The sequence below is a fragment of the Glycine max genome, chromosome 18 (assembly GCF_000004515.6).
Source record: "Glycine max cultivar Williams 82 chromosome 18, Glycine_max_v4.0, whole genome shotgun sequence".
Taxonomy (NCBI): domain Eukaryota; kingdom Viridiplantae; phylum Streptophyta; class Magnoliopsida; order Fabales; family Fabaceae; genus Glycine; species Glycine max.
The window spans coordinates 56,867,120-56,886,066 of record NC_038254.2 but is presented as its reverse complement, the minus strand read 5'-3'; the positions used below and the strand labels follow the sequence as shown (position 1 = coordinate 56,886,066).

General features: G+C 32.7%; 2 protein-coding genes across 2 annotated transcripts; both read left to right on the top strand.

The window, feature by feature from the left end:
- The first annotated feature begins 557 nt into the window (after positions 1 to 557).
- Positions 558 to 2,058, top strand: CHR5 (chalcone reductase CHR5). Its single transcript, NM_001367006.1, has 4 exons — positions 558 to 921; positions 1,017 to 1,260; positions 1,364 to 1,540; positions 1,638 to 2,058. The coding sequence occupies exons 1-4, from the start codon at positions 596 to 598 to the stop codon at positions 1,836 to 1,838; spliced, it is 948 nt and encodes a 315-aa protein (NP_001353935.1). The 5' UTR covers positions 558 to 595; the 3' UTR covers positions 1,839 to 2,058.
- Positions 2,059 to 8,245: 6,187 nt separating this feature from the next.
- On the top strand, positions 8,246 to 9,809 carry LOC100797035 (uncharacterized). Its single transcript, XM_003551768.4, has 3 exons — positions 8,246 to 8,404; positions 8,516 to 8,621; positions 9,470 to 9,809. The coding sequence occupies exons 1-3, from the start codon at positions 8,360 to 8,362 to the stop codon at positions 9,616 to 9,618; spliced, it is 300 nt and encodes a 99-aa protein (XP_003551816.1). The 5' UTR covers positions 8,246 to 8,359; the 3' UTR covers positions 9,619 to 9,809.
- Positions 9,810 to 18,947: the final 9,138 nt, after the last annotated feature.

The window sequence follows — 18,947 nt, the reverse complement described above, 5'->3', positions numbered from 1 at the left end:
TAACATAAAAGTTATCTTTAAGTAAGTCACTCAAATCAACTAACTATTCGTTGATAAATAATAACTACATTTTTGTACCTATATAGTGTCACTCATCTATTATATTATGTTGGTTTCTCTTTCAACTTAATCTCAAATCTTGCGACATCAAAATTAATATCAAGTAGCACACACAAAAATATAGAAGTGTAAAAAATAGTAAAAGTTTGATTGTGTACTTCATTAGTTAATTTCAGACCTCAATGGTAAATAGTAATTTATTCTACCGCTAGAACTTGAACATATTTAACATGAGGAATTAAGTTTGTAAGTTTGCACACCCACAAAAGCAGTGGTGTCGCTGAATTCTACTCTGATGTGTGTTTTTGGTACATCCAAAAATGACCAAATTAATATTCAAAATTCGTGTGTTCGAATTCCAACAGCAGCTACCCGAGAGTAGATAGTCCATCAAGTACTACCTACCCACATCGTAAATTGGCAATTTGACTACTAATCCCACCTACCCACATCGTAAATTCTCATTATAAAAACGAGCTATGCTCACCCTTTTGTTTACATCACCATCACCAACAAGTTAATAGCATTCCGCAAAATGGCTGCCACCACCTTAGTCTCTGAAGTCACTCTCCCCTCCTCCTCCGGCCAGCGGAAGATGCCGCTGATGGGCCTCGGCACCGCGCCGGAAGCAACCAGCGCGGTTACCACAAAAGATGCTGTTCTTGAGGCCATCAAGCAGGGCTACAGGCACTTTGATGCTGCTTCTGCTTATGGTGTGGAACAGTCTGTGGGAGAAGCCATAGCTGAAGCACTTAAGCAAGGACTAATTGCATCCAGAGATCAACTCTTCATCACTACCAAATTGTGGGTCACTGATAACCATGCCCATACTATTCTTCCTGCCCTGCAGAAATCTCTCAGGTCATTGCTAATCTGCTAATAATTAATATTTACTTATGTAATAATTTCTCTGACTATATTTGTGTTAACTTTGCGTTGAAATTCACCATATGCAGGACACTTCAACTAGAATACATAGATCTCTTTCTGATCCACTGGCCCATTGCTACTAAGCCTGGAAAAGTTGTGTACCCCATTGAAGTATCAGAGATAGTGGAATTTGACATGAAGGGTGTGTGGGGATCCATGGAGGAGTGCCAGAGACTTGGCCTCACCAAAGCCATTGGAGTCAGCAACTTCTCCATCAAGAAGCTTGAAAAATTGCTCTCTTTTGCTACCATCCCTCCCGCAGTGAATCAAGTAATTAGTTAATAATTAAGTTAATCACACATTAGTTTAATTACGTGACTGATCCACTGATCAAAATCACTGATCGAACTAAACCTTAATCAATCCTTAACAGGTAGAAGTTAACCTTGGGTGGCAACAACAGAAGCTTAGAGATTTCTGCAAGGAAAAGGGTATTACTGTAACTGCCTTCTCACCCCTGAGGAAGGGTGCTAGTAGGGGTGCTAATTTTGTGCTGGACAATGATGTAATCAAAGAATTGGCAGATGCTCATGGCAAGACTGCAGCCCAGGTATATACTATATACTAATTAATTTCTGATTATTTTTATTTATATATTTGAAGTACTGTGTTTTCATGTTCAGAAAATTAATCAATTTTTTTTGCAGATTTGTCTTCGATGGCTATATGAACAAGGGTTGACTTTTGTTGTTAAGAGCTATGACAAAGAGAGGATGAAGCAAAACTTGGGGATTTTTGATTGGTCACTGACTGAGGATGATTACAAGAAAATAAGTGAAATCCACCAAGAGAGGCTCATCAAAGGACCAACCAAGCCTCTTCTTGATGATCTATGGGATGAAGAATGAGCAGTCACCTAAATTTCATAGTTTGAGTGTTTTCTGGTTACTCTTGAGAGAATAAAGCAAAGTGTCACCATTCTGTTGGTGCCAGATATTGCTCGAGAATTTTAATTAAATAACCCTTGCGAATGTTGATTATAGTGACACTACGCTATTTTCCATGTGATGTGGACGCAATCCAAATTCCAATTTAATTTCACTGAATCTTCTTACTTTTCTTACATTATACAATCAAGTAATTAAAAACTTTCAACTCTTGACAATTACAGATAACTTATTGAATCAAAATAAGTAGAATATCTATATATCCTACTTACCAACTTAGAAAAAAAATAAAAAAATTGTCAGTCCTAAGTCCAAACTGGTGTGCTGTATTTCAATGCAAACAAGTAGAATGAGTCCATTGAATTATCGAATTATAAAAATAATTGCCACGCCAAACCGCTACTCACTACGCTATTTTCAATATCAACCACTGTCACCTTGTGGGACACGTCGCTTCTAGCCAGCCCAAATTTTGCACAATATTTCAATTGAATAATTATCAACTTTATAAAATAATGGCTACAAATACAAAACGAAGTATCGTACTATAGTGTGGTTCTACAAACTGTTTAAAGAAAGTCACATGAAAAATATATTTAAACTTGAAATCCGTCTACCACAGCTTACATCAATTATTATTTATGATGTTTATCTTTTAAATAAAGTAATATGGCTGGTTTTTTTTATAGGAACCTCGATTATCTCACATTATTTTTCATCATACCTACTTCTACATCTGTTGAAAAAGAATCTCTGTATTTTTTTCTCTTTTATGTCTTTGTTAAATAATTTGATGTATTAAAAAATATTTATAAGGAGTGTGAATATTTGGTTAGACGAATGTTGTAAAATTAATTTTGAAACAATGTAATTTATATTTCGATATTTTCGTTAAAATTATTCAACATAAAATTTTTTAAAATTATTTCAACTTCTTAACATAAAAACCCAATAATGTAAAGGCACTTGAAAGATTATTAACTTCTACTTAAGAATTGGGCCAAAATTAGTATTAGGGCTTGAGAGAAAGTTGTTATAAACAATACCTACTATCTAGTACCTAGTTGCATAAAAGATCAAGATGTCAGCAAATCTAATGGAGAAAGTTGATATAGACAATAAATATCAATTTGTGTAAAACATAAGATGTCACCAAATCTAACACAATCACACATAAAATGTTATTTATCATCAACACCTTGATAGAACTTTTTGATATCATTCTCTAATTGCATCAGAATTTTTTACTTCAACTCCATTTCATTCCTAGTCTATACTTCTGATTAGTCAAATCTCTATTTTGTATGATTCCAAAAGCATGGCATTTTTAAAATCTAGAGGGTAAATTGTCTTTATGTTCGCCCAATATAATCTTTAAACCACTAATAAAGACTCAAAAAAGAAAAAGGCAAATGTGGAAAAGGCTAAAGGAATGAGTTAGAAGAGGTAACTCGAGAAAGACTATGAGTTAACACTGGAAGATGGGAGGAAGGAGTAAACACTTGAGATATTTAACATCAATGAGTCATGAGCAATTATATAAGGGAACCTGACACCACACTTTAATCCAAAATCTTAAGGCTCAAGTTTATGAGTTTTCTCCTCATTTATATGATGCTCAACTTTTTCACTTCTACTCGATGTAAGACTTCACCTCACACTTATACTCCAACAAATAGCAGTTTGCGAAAAACCCAATAATGTGAAGGCACTTGAAATATTATTAACTTCTACTTAAGAACTGGGCCAAAATTAGCGTTAGGACTTGGGAGAAAGATGTTATAAATAATACCTTCTACCTAGTACCTACTTGCATAAAAAATCAAGATGTCAACAATGAGCCGATCACCAAGTCGAACCATCGACTCCGATACCAGTTGTTGGGGAAGAGGAGTAAACAACTGAGATATTTACATCAATGAATCATGAGCAACCATACAAGGGAAACTGACACCACAATTTAATCATATAAGTGAAAAATTATTTACATCAATGAGTCAGTCACCAAGTTGAACCATCGACTATGATACCGGTTGTTGGGGAATTAAGGGTGGTAACCACCTGGGATATTTACATCAATGAGTCGTGACAAATATAATCTTTAAACCATTAATCAAGACTGAAAAAAGAAAAAGACAACTGTGGAAAAAGGCTTAAGGAACAAGTTAGAAGAGGTAACTGGAGAAAGACTATGAGTTAACAGTGGAAGATGGGAGGAGGTTGACAAATGGGTATAATAGGTAGACAAGGAAACAAATGACCATAAGACAGGTTGATAAGTCCCTTTTGAGGATGAAAAAATAAGTTATTGAAACTTTGCTTCAACATTTTAAGAGGGTGATTTGTTTCAATGTTTGACACCTTTTCCTTTTAATTGTTTATGGCTAACTAATGGATACATATTCAACTGAAATCCAATAATGCAACATGAAAGCAAAAGCTGACCATTGGTATATTGCACCTCCCAATATGAATCTTACACCTCCCAAAAAGCCTCAATGATAAAAAAAAATATCTTCAGCATTAACACCTACTCTCCCTCTTCCCTTGGCTTGAACTCCCCTCCACCACCCTTTTCGCCCGCCCCTAGTACTCCATCAACCATCTCCTCCCCGATGACCACCAAATCATCATTGACTACACCAAAAATGTTATCGTTCAAACCTTCCTTGCCATTCCACATGGCGACCTCAAGTTGACGAAATAAGGTGGTGCATGGTGGTGTGAAGGTGAATACACGACACACAATGACATGACTGCTTAGCAACACATGTTTGAGTTTGAAGAAAGGAAGGGGGGGGGGGTGTCTCCTACCACCTATTCTAGAACGACTATTCTGCTATAAGATATGTTTATGGGATAACTATTTTGAAATATGAAAACCTATGTTTCAGAATAAAAAAATCACATTTTAGAATAATTATTATGAAATATAATAAGTACTTCTTAAACCTACCTGAAATAGGTATTTTGGAATATGAAAAACCATATTCCGCAATAACTATTTTGGAAGAATATCTTATTCCAAGATAATCATTTCGGAATGAAAGTGTCTGGTAAATAAGTATTTTTGTATGCTGAAATTTTTTTGGGAGGTGCAGGATGCAAAATAAATGCCCAAAGGCTCATGCTCAAGCAGTCGATAAGAGGCCCAACCAAGTATCTAACGTAAGCCCAACATCTAGTAATTAAATAGATGGAAACTAGCTACAAACAAAGTGATCGGTGGAAGCCAGTCACAGCACTCGTAAAGTGCAAGAATCATTTGAAAAAATTATTAAGATTATTCAATAACTTCTAATTATCGATCCAAAATCATCCCAGTGATCCCACTCTAAAATTTGCTATCTGGTAATAACCACTGTACTTAGATGTGAGTCTTTATTAACTCCAGTTCTGTAATTCTTCATAAAAAAAGGTTCAATTAAAATCTCAATTCGTTCCATTTTTGGTTTATGGGTCATGTTCTAGTTAACTACATTCTAATCATTATGTTTGTATTAACACGAGACTTCTATATTACCGAAATTCTAATAATTAACATTTTAAAATTATAAATGTAAAAATGATTTGTTAATTGAATAAGTATAACTTGTTTTATTATAAAGATAACAAAATAAACAGCATAAAAGAATGTTATATTCAGCTATATGAATTAACGCCTATCAGAACTACCTTGAGATTGATTTGATATCAGTGCTAGGCATCGTGTAATAGTATTAGGATATATTGTATTTAGTTCATTGTCACAAAAAAAAGCTCAAAAAGGCAATACATTATTGGCTTATCTAGTTTCATTGATGATTTGTATTATTCACATTCTCTTTCAAACTTATGTCTAATATGTGACATCGGAATTAGGTGCCGATTAACTCATGTCTAATATGTGACATTGGAATTAGGTGCCGATTAACGTTGGCATGTTAATAAAACTCGTATGTGTGGGTATCCGTCTAAATCCGTTTCGATTTTGATGAAAAATATTTGAGTTAATTGGATATGAGTTCAGGTTCGAGAATTATCCAACATTTTTAATCGGGGTCGGGGTCGAGGACGAGGATATCAATATCCGTCCCATACCCATTTCCGTACCGGCTCAGATGAATAAATTATTAAAATTTTATTAATTATTTCTTAATTTTTTTTAAAAATAAAATGTGTAACAATCAATTTTTTTAATCAGATTTTCAATATAATTTTTTTTAAAAAAAACTTTTTTACAAATATGAACCGAGATAACCGACGGAGGATGAGGTAATATATTTTAACTCGTCAGGGGAAGATGGGATACAAGTATATGTTGGGACGGATCAGAGATTAGGAAGACAATACTCATTCTCACCCGACAAATACTAGTATATGTTGGGACGTCAGGATCAGAAACTAGGAAGACAATACTCATTCCCACCCCGCCCCAATGCTATGTCTAGATTACCGTGGGAAAGTAAAATTCTTTATGTTTGATGCACAAAGATAACAATGAAGATTACTCACCGTTAGATTGATGATCTTTATATTAAACCATTGGATTTGGTCTCTCCAACCTTTTACATCAGTTAATTAATTTTTGATAGTGATGGGTTATTTTACTTTTATACCCTTATTTATTATTAATTATTTTATTACAAAATGTTGGCAGACATGTTATTGTCTTAGTTTCCTTTGGTTAAGAATTTTTTTAATTTTATTTAATTATGATTTGTTGAGGCCCACAAGAATGACATCAAATAGGCGAAGAGACACGCGACACTTCCACCAAACTCGTAAGGGATGGATCCATAATTTCTGATGAACCAGAGGTACGTCAGGAAGCATAACAAGAAGAGCGGTGAAACAGCCACGGAAGAAGACTAAAGTGTCACTCTCAAGATTTACTATTATAATTATTTTTATGAGTTAATTTAATTTAGAGAATGCAGTACTTACTCTCATACTATCCTTGTTGGTTTTGTTTAAGATGCCTGAAATTCTATCAATGGATTATTTATTATTCAGTTGTTTATGCTTTAAAAAAAATGGCAAAATTGTCTTTTTCTGTTGACTTAAATAAAATATTCAAATATTTAAAAACCCTAGAACTTACCATATTCGGTTATTCATCTTTGTGCACCAAACACACAGAAATATATTTCCCCACCATAGCCTGCGCTTCGGAACTAATATCAAATAAACATATATAAAAATTTAAAAGTGTAAAAAGAGCCAAAATTGATCACGTACGTTTTCTGGTTCATTTTTTTTTCTGCGGTTCATTTTAAACTTGTGCAATAGTAATTTATTCTACTGCTGGAAATAGCAATATTTCAATTAACTTCAAGAGATTGATCGTACGGGGAAAAGGGAAAAAAACGATCCGAATAGGAAACGGTTGATTTTTTTTATTTAAATGGGATGCTTAATAGTTTACTAAAAAGACGATATATATCTTTTAGCACACAATATTGATTTTCGCACATCTCTTGAAAATGGTTATTAGTAATTACAAAATTAGTTTCTACAGGTGAGACCTATAACTTTCCAAAAATATCAATGCAACTATCCTTTTATAATATTCAAAATTCACCTCACCAAAAAAATATATCCAAAAATCAAATTCTAAAAACCTTTTAATAACAAACTCTTACAATATACTAATAAATTAAACAACTCAAATAACTTTTATGTTTTAACTGTCAATTCGTAGATACTAGCAGAATTTTTATTCAATTGGATGCTCAATCAATTAACTTATTAGATAGCAAAACTTCAATGAACATGAGAATTATATTCATACGTACGCACAAAATAGCTCACACATCACACATTAATTAGTGCAAGTTTTAATTACATTGAAAATTAAAGTACCCTAACATCATTAACTTATACCCTTTTTCATGTACACATTATCTTAATTATTTGAAGATTAACCACAAATGAAAATGAGCTGATATGAACCAAAGGGCAATGGGTGAATCCGATGCGAAGGCATGGGCAAGTTTTGGATGGTGGAAAGAGAAAGCATAGGTGTAGAATGATCAAGTTAAAGATGTTGCTGCTATAAGCACTATACATGTTAAATAGCTGGAAAGGCTAGTTAGCTTATTATGTTGCTGAAAATGCTGCAGGAAAATTGTGGCATCAATTGACGATCTGAGTTTCTGTTTGAGGTAATTCTATCTGGGGATGTCCCACAAATCACATGGAGGTCTCCTATATTGGCAGTTGCACAAGACAAAGGAGTGGTGGTCATTTACAATCTTCTCTAATCCCTTCTCAGCCAATTATCATCTATCTCTCACGTGGGCCCCACCTTACTACCCTCTCATAATATAATTCTCTTCTTTAAATTCTTCATATCACATACATTTGCACCTTCTCTATAAGTAATTCTCTCTTGTGACACTGCTGCTTTCACTTATCATACTTGCACATATACAGTGCACATATATAGTTTCCTGAAGTGAGCTAGCACATATAGCTAGTTTTAATTAGTATCATTGATCATGGGAGAGTCTTCTAATTCTTCTTCTGCTTCATACATTCATATGGTAAGAGAGCAGCTAGCTTCAACTTCAGCTTTAATTATCTTCAATTTTTATTTTTTGTGTTGATCATATGTACCCTTTCATGATCGTTGTGATATGTTTGGATACAATTAGGTGCACCACCTGATTGAGAAGTGTTTGACCTTTCACATGTCAAAGGAAGAGTGCATGGAAGCTCTCTCCAAGCATGCAAATATTAAGCCTGTCATAACATCCACTGGTATGTTCTCTTCTCTTTCATTCTAACCTATCCCTGTTTATAAAATAACACACTCCTTAGAAACAACACGTACACACATAAACCTCTCTCATGTTAAAATTAATTCAACTAAGCTTCTCCCATTAGTTAAATTAACTGGATTAAGTTTTTTCCACAAGTTAAAATTAACTAATGCATAAGCTAAAGTCAACTATTAGAGAATTTAAATAAGAAACTTCTATCAACTAGCTTAATTAAATGTAAAATTTAACTTATAAAACTAATGTCATTTATCCTTTTTTTTTTCTGTTCTAAGTGGTTATATTAAGAAATATATCCTAACAATATCATACTTGCTGATATTAATTATTATGATTACTTAATGTGAAATTTTAATTTAAATGATGGACACATCTAAAATTGAAAGACTCAGGGTTTGTTAGAATAAAAAAATTCTAAACACCTCAAAGGATATAAAATTAGAAAAAATAATAAAATAACTTTTACTGTAAATTAAAATTAACTTATGAAAAAACTTATTTTATTTTTTATGTTTATTTTTTTCTTATAGAAGTACTTATGAAGAAGTATATCTAAACATACCCCAAAACTATTATAGATTAATGTAACACACGTGTAAGATTCAACTACAATTTCCATTACACGTTATAATCTCTCAAAATTAAGATAAGTAAATACAAATATGTTTTCATTTCCGATGCTTTAATTTTCACGCACCAAACCAAACAATCCAAACAGAAGCATGCACGTGGAAAAATCAGGGTCACGTTTCTAAGAAGCACACAACATGTATATATCCGTACGTTGATGCATATACTGTGTACCAGATTTAATAAATATCTGTGCAGTGTGGAACGAGCTAGAGAAAGAAAACAAGGAGTTTTTCGAGGAGTATGCCAAAGGTAAGAGTAAAGAAGACCGAATGTCGGAGGAAGAGACAACCCAAATGTTACAGAAGATGATCTCAGATTCCTCTAAAGGTGCTGCCAAGGACTAATCGATCAGCCATTGAAAACGATTTCACCTCTCTGTGTGTGTGTTTTTGCTAGCTACCTTCCACTACCATGCATGCGTGTGGTTCATTTTCCTCACACTTCCATTTGCAATAAGCCAAAACACACAAACATATGTACACCTTCTCTTTCTCTCTAGCTACGTACGCTACTATCGAATGTGGTCCTTAATTAAGTTTCCAATTAATGCACATGGATATTTCTTATTAATTATTCTTAAATTAATATATGTTGTTAAATAGTACTATAATATATATATATATTCAGTCATGTTCTCATACGGAAGGAGCACGGAGACTAGACTACTAGCGTGGTCCATACGAGTTATGAACAAAAATTCAAGTCTCTCCCTATCTTTCAGTTAAATGCTATTGCTAGAGGATCTTTGAGTTAGCCAATAACAGTGTGCCATATCAGCAGCTGAAAGATTTGATATGGGATAAAGTTATATGATTAATATTATGATATATTAATAGATGTGGTTGATGTGGCCAATACTGATAAATATGTGTCTGTGTTGTAAACATACGATAATCAGAAAACTCAGTGTAACGTGAAGATTATATAACAGGCGTATCTCGTTGTTGTGAACATTCCCAGCCCTAAGAGCATGATGAGTGCAACCAGCCTAAGAAAACACAGGAGTGTTAGGTCCAGCCTAAGAAATGAGTGCAACCATAGCAAAATGGTTGAAATGTCTTTCACTCATGTTAAAGTTCAAAGTTATTGCAAGTGAGTGATAAAAATAATTGCACCGAATTGAAAACATGCATATATATGCTACCATAATGTTTGATGGATTCACGTTTTATATAATATATATATATATCACCATAAATTACAACAATGTTTACTGTAATTTTAGGCTATTTTTAAAAAAATAATAAATTAAACTTCATTTAATTCCAATTACATGAGAGAATACAAATTGAAATATAATCAAACACATGATTGCTATCATAAAATAATCTTGAAGTCCTTGCAAGAATGAGTTACATGATTTGCTTGTAATGAAACTCACCATTGAATTTTGTAAAACAGCTCTCTACACTTAGCTAAAATAACATGAGATTCAGTAGAGCCTATGGAGTTTGAAGAAAAAGCATCAACCACACCCTTACAATCAAAGCTCAATATCTACATTTTGGATTCCCAACTCAGCCATCAGTGCATGATAGAGACCATATGCCTCAGCTTCTCTAGGTCCAGGGGTACCATTATTTAGTGGCAATTTTAACAAACCAACTGCCACTATTTTACTATTTAGTACAAACTTTTGTGGTTAATAGATATTAGCCGGCAAGAAGTCACTATTGGTTAAGATACTTTCAATGACAATTTTTATATACATATATTACTACTGTTCTGAAACAGTTTTTAATTAAAAGCATCTTAGAAGGGTATTTTTAACTCAAAATTATCTTAGAAGGATGTTATTTTTTGACGGTTCTTAACTTAAAATAATAATATTTAGTTTTCTAATTAAAGACTCTTTATTAACATTCGATATAAATGTTGATAATATTTTAACATTGAATATATTCGTCTGTTGTTTTTTTAGGTGGAGTATGACTGTTAAAAGAACATATTAATGGCCTTTAAAAGTCAACTTTGCTGTAATATGAGTTTTGGAGGTGAAAAAAAATGCACCTAGCAGCAGCAGAAAAACAAAGCTTCATGTGTAAATTGAGAGGTCCTGAGCCTGAGAGAGAAAATAGTGAGTGCATAATGAGAGCTTAACAAAAATATCAGGCTGGGTTTCATCTTTGTTACTCTTTAAAGCTGTAAAATTGTATTAATATTATTTGAAAAGGAGTTGTTTGATTGAGATCGACACACGATACTTTACATCTTCTGTGTAAAAAAAGTGTGGAGAAGATATTATATCCATTAATATAATAGTAATATTTTTGAAAGATCTGTCTCATAGTCTTCTCTTATATAATACTTATGGACCATTTAATTTTATCCAAACTTATATAACTGATAAAGGGAGAGACATGAAGTTTTTTTTTTTTATGATATATTAGATTCACATAAAATAAGTCAAATTGAACTTGTTATAAATTGAAATCAAATTCTTGTATTACTCATTTTAAACGATCTTATCTGAGTCACATTGAACAAGTAACAGGTGAGAGTTAAGAATCGAACAAACAACAAAAGTTTTAAATAAGTTTAAAAGTTACATAAAGTTTTTAAATTATGTGCATCGTGACCAGCTCACTAAGGCCATCACTATGGACAAGATCCCACTGTGAAAGCCATGCTATTTTAACAATTTTCTCTAGTAACTACGATTTTTCGAGTTTCAATTCATATGGTTTTGGATCTATTCAATCATTTTACGTAATGTTAACTTCTCTCGTTTTCATGCAATGAAGATGAAATTTAAAATCCTTTTCCTTGGTGTGGCAAATGCTGATTGGTTTCTTACGTGTATGTGTATATTTAATTTTTCTTGTATTGATAAAAAACGACAAACGTAGGTCTATCTGATCGAATCCGTGAGGTGCACGGCCTAAGCATGGACATTTGTCTTATTGCATGAATACTACACATAGTAATAATATCACCATCGGTGTCCAACATTAACAAACAACAACGTTGTCATTTATTTATTTCTGACACTTTGACCACTTGTATAACTAACAACAAAATGGCTTGAGACGTTGTCACGTCAGCTAACTTTCCATTTTCAAGTGTCACCCCAAGCTGAACTTTAGGTAAAATTTCCAGTTGGGCGTGCTGTGATACATTATTGTCGGTCCTTTTTCTACACACAGAATTACAGTTGGTTGTGCTATGAAAAATATAATTCAAGAATCTAATACAAATACTTGTTGTGTCCAAAAATTAAAAATGATGAAATTTCATAGTTAAATTAGATTTGTAAGTCTTTCTCACTTTTACTTAACTTGTTTATTTATATTGAATGTAAGGTTTCATTTTTACACCTACATTCTAACACATATAGTTTATAAGAACAAGCTTAGAGCTTGGCAAAATTTAGCCATCAAACACCCCTCCTGATACTTATAGAATGGATCAACTGATACAATAGAGATTTTTTTTAATTTAACAAAATTTCGAGTTTTAGTTCTTTGGATATATAGTCACACAAATACTCAAAGGAACAACTTAATCACACATAGCAATCTTACTCTAGCTAATATATAATTCAGTTCAAATAGAATTATATATCGTCGATCTAATAAAGGATGCTTGTAATTTATACCTAAAACACCACTCCCGACAAAGATTCTAAGAAGAACTAGAATCTTCTGCTAAACTCAATCAGCTAAACATTAGCCCACCGTAACAAATCCTTAACATGTCATGAAGTAAAAGATTTTCCCAAGAGGTGGGGTTAATTCAACTTTGGTCTCGTTCATAACCTTAAAAGGATGGTGGGGGCCTACGGCCATAAGTAGAGAGGTGAGGAAAGATTCCCTTGATTAACTATGGGACTCCTTCAAATTCTCAATATAAGACCTAGGCCAAGGGTTGCCTGGAGTGGACTGAAAGCATTCAAAATAATATCTTGAACGAATAAATGACATCAACTGACATGCAGAAATACGACACATGAAATCGAAAACGACGAAGAGGGTCTTGAAATAACGTGAAATGTATTTTAGGGTCTTCTAGCTACTACATTCATATTCATATATGTAGAAAGCTAGATATTCCTCTCCTCTTGCAGTTTGTCTCATTGCTCAACTACAACATGTAGTGGCAGCCAGCCCTAGCTAGTTGAAATCTGGCAAATTGGCAATCATAATTTTGGCTATCCATGGATTATATTGTTATATCTGGAACCAATGGCTTTTTCTAGTATTTTCTTTGTCGATAGAGAGAAAGAATACCCATGGATCATGTTATTTTCATTTATCAATTTATTAATACCAGTGGGAGTTTAATCAAAGCCATATTACGTGAGTATGGACAATAAACCAATCAATGCAACAATTATATATTTGCATTCTATCTAAAGAAATACAAGTCTTTAATTATAACGTCCTTTCTCTACAGAGTACGTCAACAAATGCAAAAAATCTTTGTCAATTCTCAGCAAATAAGGCAAAATCATCCGATGTAATTCACTGTATAGGTTGTCTATGATATATAGTTTGATTGTTTTCCCTGTTTCGGAAAACAATACAATAGTTTCTACTCGTCACGCAATATTTTTATGCAATAAAATGAATATTTTCAAACAATAAAACATAAATTTGAGAATTGACATAATGCTAGGCGTTAGGGAATCCGACAGTAGTTCAAACATTAAAACATAACTTTGAAATTGACACGAATTTCTTAAACGCTTAAAGAATAAGAGGGAAGTAAAATACCTATCAATGATTTACAAATCAAATACTTATCATAATTTACAGATGAAATAGAATTATAAGGTTAATTTAATGATAAAAATAAATAAACCGTAGATTCATATATATTTTTTTCTGACAAAAAAATAATTATTAAAATTGATAAAAAAAAATAAGATAAATAATCTACAAATCAACCATACAAATAAAACTGATATCATATTAACCTTCGAGATATTAAGTTCATCGCATGAGTTCTTCTCACTTTACTCCACTTGTCAATTTCTACTAGTTGCACTCAAACAGCTAGTACTGAACATAAATATTTCGACACAACAATGTCTCTGGGTCAGCCTGTTCCCTGATTATTGGCTACGAAAAATGTCTTCATGACAGCCAAACCCTTGGCATTCACACATTTTCCTGTCCCATCAATAATATTAAAAAAAAAACTTGGAGCATCTCCAACATCAACACACATTGTTGGCCATGCCAACAGCAGTATTTGTGAGATTCTGAATTAAGAATATAATTGGTTTTTAAATTTAAGAATCGGTTCTTATTCATAATCATTATTTGAGGAAACTACATGACTTCTAAATGCAAGAGTCAGTTTTACATAAACAATCAATTCTTATTATTAAAAAGTCATTTTATTAAGTAGTATATATACGAGACATTTGAAGTTCTTAAATAATTGTATATAAGCTTTAGAAAGTTTTTAAAGCTCTTAAATCTATATAAGATGATAGGACCTGTTAAAAATAAGTTAAGAACCTTCACCGTTAAATATAGTTTATTTTGTTTTCTTTCTTTCCACAATCTCCAACTTTCCGGCTACTGTCAAATTTTGTTTTTGCTTGGCTAGTTTTTTTTTCCTCATGTTTCTTATGTGCTGGCCTCTTTCTAGTGATTTTTCAAAATGTAAAAAATTGTGCCGTACGTACTATGACTGCGATTTAAAATCATAATAATAATAATAATAATAATTTTTTAACATAAATTATTCTTTCTAACTTTGAATCTAGAACCGCCAATGAGTTGCATACTTACAGGGATAGAGAGTCATAAATTGATTTGATGGTTGGGGGAGTGACTTTAAGGGTTGGAGGTACAAGGAGATCTGAGTTTGAATCTTTTCAATAATATAACATATTATTTATTAAAATTTATCGAAAAAAATATATATAGGGATGCCGTGGAAGTGGAACAAAAATTTCGCCATTATGTTTAAATCGACTGTGGTCTCTGGATGATACATTTATCATTGGAGTTAGTCTTGTAATACCTGCACAACTGTAAAGTCACTTTATTTTGGTGAATGCGAAATGAATCATGCATTAGAATTCCTATGGTGCCGAAGATATTTTTTATTGAATCTCATGTGTTTACTGTTTTACTTTTACATGCCTGAAGGAAATTACTGAAGCAGTACAATAATTGAAGGTAATAAATCACTTCATAAAATTTTCAGTATGCTACAACTGAAAAATCTCTCGTACAGTCACTTTTTTCCACAAAGCTCAGTACCATGAATACAGATGAGCATCTCTAGTATGTCCAAAATACCGCGAGGTGCTAAATTAAATATCAAGTTGTCACCAAATTTCGCACGTGCATGAATAAATGCACTTTCACTTTACATGGCTTTTTGGGATCATTCCCACATTGGTTTTTTTAGTACATGGGATTGAAATTCTCACTTTGTTTGGTAGAAGAAAAATGGAAAAATAATAAGGACCAAAGAATTGTGAGATAAAATCTCAAATAGAATAAAAAAAAATTGAGTATGATGTGAGGAAAAAATTATGGTATTTTTAAAAATAATTATCTTTATTCAAAATCAATTGTTCACACTTCACCGTATATATAACAAAAAATAACCAATTTTCATCCTCCATAATCGATATTCATCAACAATGCAATAAAGAAGATCGAATTTCAGTTTCTAACATCAATTGGAGGGATTATAGGCCCGTAGTGTGTTGACGCTGCTTTACTTTGCTAAACTCTCATAGGCAGGCCTCCCAATTGCAAACCCCACTAATTAGTTTTTTATTCTTACAAATAGAAAAAAGATATTAAGAAATTTACAACTTATCTTAATTAATTGAGTTAGACATATTTAATAATAAGACCCACTAATTAGATTAAGTTAATGAAAAAAGTTTAAAAAATATTATTTATCCAAAAACATAAATAATTTATGCACCTTAACTTCATTTAATACGTAATTCATTATATGTGCCATGTAGTAATTTGCTGTTTTTTTAACTCTTCAAAATGCAATAAAATAAATAAATATTTTTCAAGCATTGATAATTTGCCTGAATTTCTTAAAAGCAAATGAGTAATGTGTAACATTACACATTGGACTCGAACAACATGACGCCAAATTAGGATTCTCTTCTGCAAAATTTGCTCTGATTATTTGACAGGAAAATTTCAAGCAAATTAGGATCCTTATGTTGATTATTGGCTATGTGTTTTCCGACAGCTAAACCCTTGGCATTCACATATTTTCCCGTCCCACCAATGATGACTAATTAAGAATGTTATTTTCCCGTCTCACCAATGATGACTAATTAAGACTGAAGAGGCAGTGTCCGAAAGATTATAGTCTGCAGTCTGCTCAACTATCATGTCACCCTGGAACATGTAAAGTTACTTTGTTTGATGAATCTGAGGTCAGAGACTCAGAGGAGCATCTGTGGACACGTGTGTATATATAAAGGACAGTCTTAATGACATAGGAGTTGATAAAATGGATTTAGTTATAAGTTATGACTGAAATTTCAATACATGTTTGGATTCCAGTTTACAAACTTAAGTTTGCTAAAATATCCTGTTGTTTTTTAGCCTCAAACATGCTTTTGAGGAGAAATCAAACATGACGTTAAACTCATTTTTTTCTTCAAATTGAGTTTGAAACTCACTCACTGGCAAACCAAACATAGCCTACTTCATTACTGGTGTTTCTGATTAATTCTTAACCAGAAAGTGCTTTAACTAAAGTGGATAAAAATCGAATAGTTTGGTTAGAGACAGAGAGGTTTAGGTCACCCAAGTTATTTGGCTAAGAAACCTGTCACTGTTATCATATTTAAATGGGAATTCATTTTTTCTTTTCTTTTTCTTGCTTAGGTAAAAATTGGGGGCAATTGACTTTGACAGTTTGACTGAGTGTGGTCAAGCCAAAGCAGAAAGTTGATTCTTGAATGAATAAGTTTTGTTTTCTGATCTCAGTAAATATACCTGGAGGTGTGTTTTCTGTTGTGAGCAATGATTTCTTAACAGAATATTCACTTTAATTATTACTGCTTGTTAAACCATTAATCAACCAGACTAATATATAAATGCAGATAGGGAATCTATCATGTGAGAGTTTGAGAGGTGAATATAATCATGACCATTAAATCTTACATGTATGCCACCATATGTGTGTGTGTAGCAAAACCAATATTTAATTTCCTCTTATGATTTAACTGTTTTACATTTGCATACCATTGATTCAACATTTAATGTTTTGTGTTATGCTTTCTTTGTGGGCATAGAAATCCGAAGTCTGTTGATACAGTAACCTTATAATGCTAAACTTGATACACTTATTCGTCGTGCCATGAAACAAAAAGGTTCTCATATTCAAATATGTTACACTGGATTGTGCTATACATTTGTGTTGTGTGGCTGCAGTTGATTGAGCTTAAAGAAGCAGAGAAATATTCCTCCTGAAGGGAATCTGTTTGGTAAAGGAAATTGCAAAAATACAGGAGCTGAAGGTAATAGAAATCGCCTCAAAGATTTTTCTGTTTGGTACAATTTAAAAGTCTCTCGTACTTTCTCTTTTTTCCACAGAAAAAAGCTTAGTACCATGAAGGCAGAAGAAGAGTACTTTCCCAAGTATCCCAGCTTATATTATTATTCCTCTAGTATGGCCAAAAGTCATTTATGCTGCAGAATTTTATACCTAAGAGGATCCAAATAACTGAAGGCAGCAGAATGATTACTAACCTTCTGTTTCAAAACTGAGCCAAACTTGTGTTGGGAGAAAGTTGTTATAAACAATAAATTCCAAGCTGTGTAAAAAATCAAGTTGTCACCAAATTCAAGTGCATGCATGACACTTCTACTTTTTTTAATCAATTGAGAAAGCTTTTTGGTATCATTTGGTGGCTATAGTCGGAAACTATAAGACTAATCTTATGAGACGTAGATATTATTAAAGTGAATTTTACTTCTCTTAATCAATAAAGTCTTTTTCATACATGGTCAGGAACTCTCTTAGCCTGCTTAAGAAATTCAGTTACTACCAATTGTGCTTTAATCCTCTCCTATATCTTGTCTTTTCATTCTCCTATGTTTCGTGTCTTTCAAAGTGACTACTTCCCACTTCCATTTGCTTGGCATTATACCAGTGGAGAAAAATGTATCCTTATTGATTCTTCGAAGTGTACTTTTTCCTTGTTGATTCCAATATACAATAACACTAGTTTAAGGTCTTTCTTGTCCATTTGTGAAATTTCCAATCTGTTGGAATTTAAGCTGAGTTTAACTGTGAGCAATGATTAATTATATGTTGTTATGCATGAGCAACGGCAGATAAGGACACTGCTACCACCATCTAAATTCGCAAGGAAATTGTTTGCCATATTCAAAATTACTTCCTTCCATTCCATCAAAATCATGATATTGATATCTTAATCTAAAATGTGATCATGATTCAAGGTGCACGGAATCATTTAACAAAAGCTGATGTGAGAGGCTTGGATTTAATGGTCTTTTCATGTTCAACAAGTATATAATCTTTAAGCCAGTAACCAAGACTTAGAAGAGAGGATGGCATTTGATGAAAGACATTCCAGACATAACGAATAAAAACGGTGACCCGGAAGCAAAAGTTGTGCAAAAAGAAAAAGAGACCCACATCGACTGGAAGCGAGGTATCGACCCAACATGTAGTAAATAAATATGACGAAAGCAGC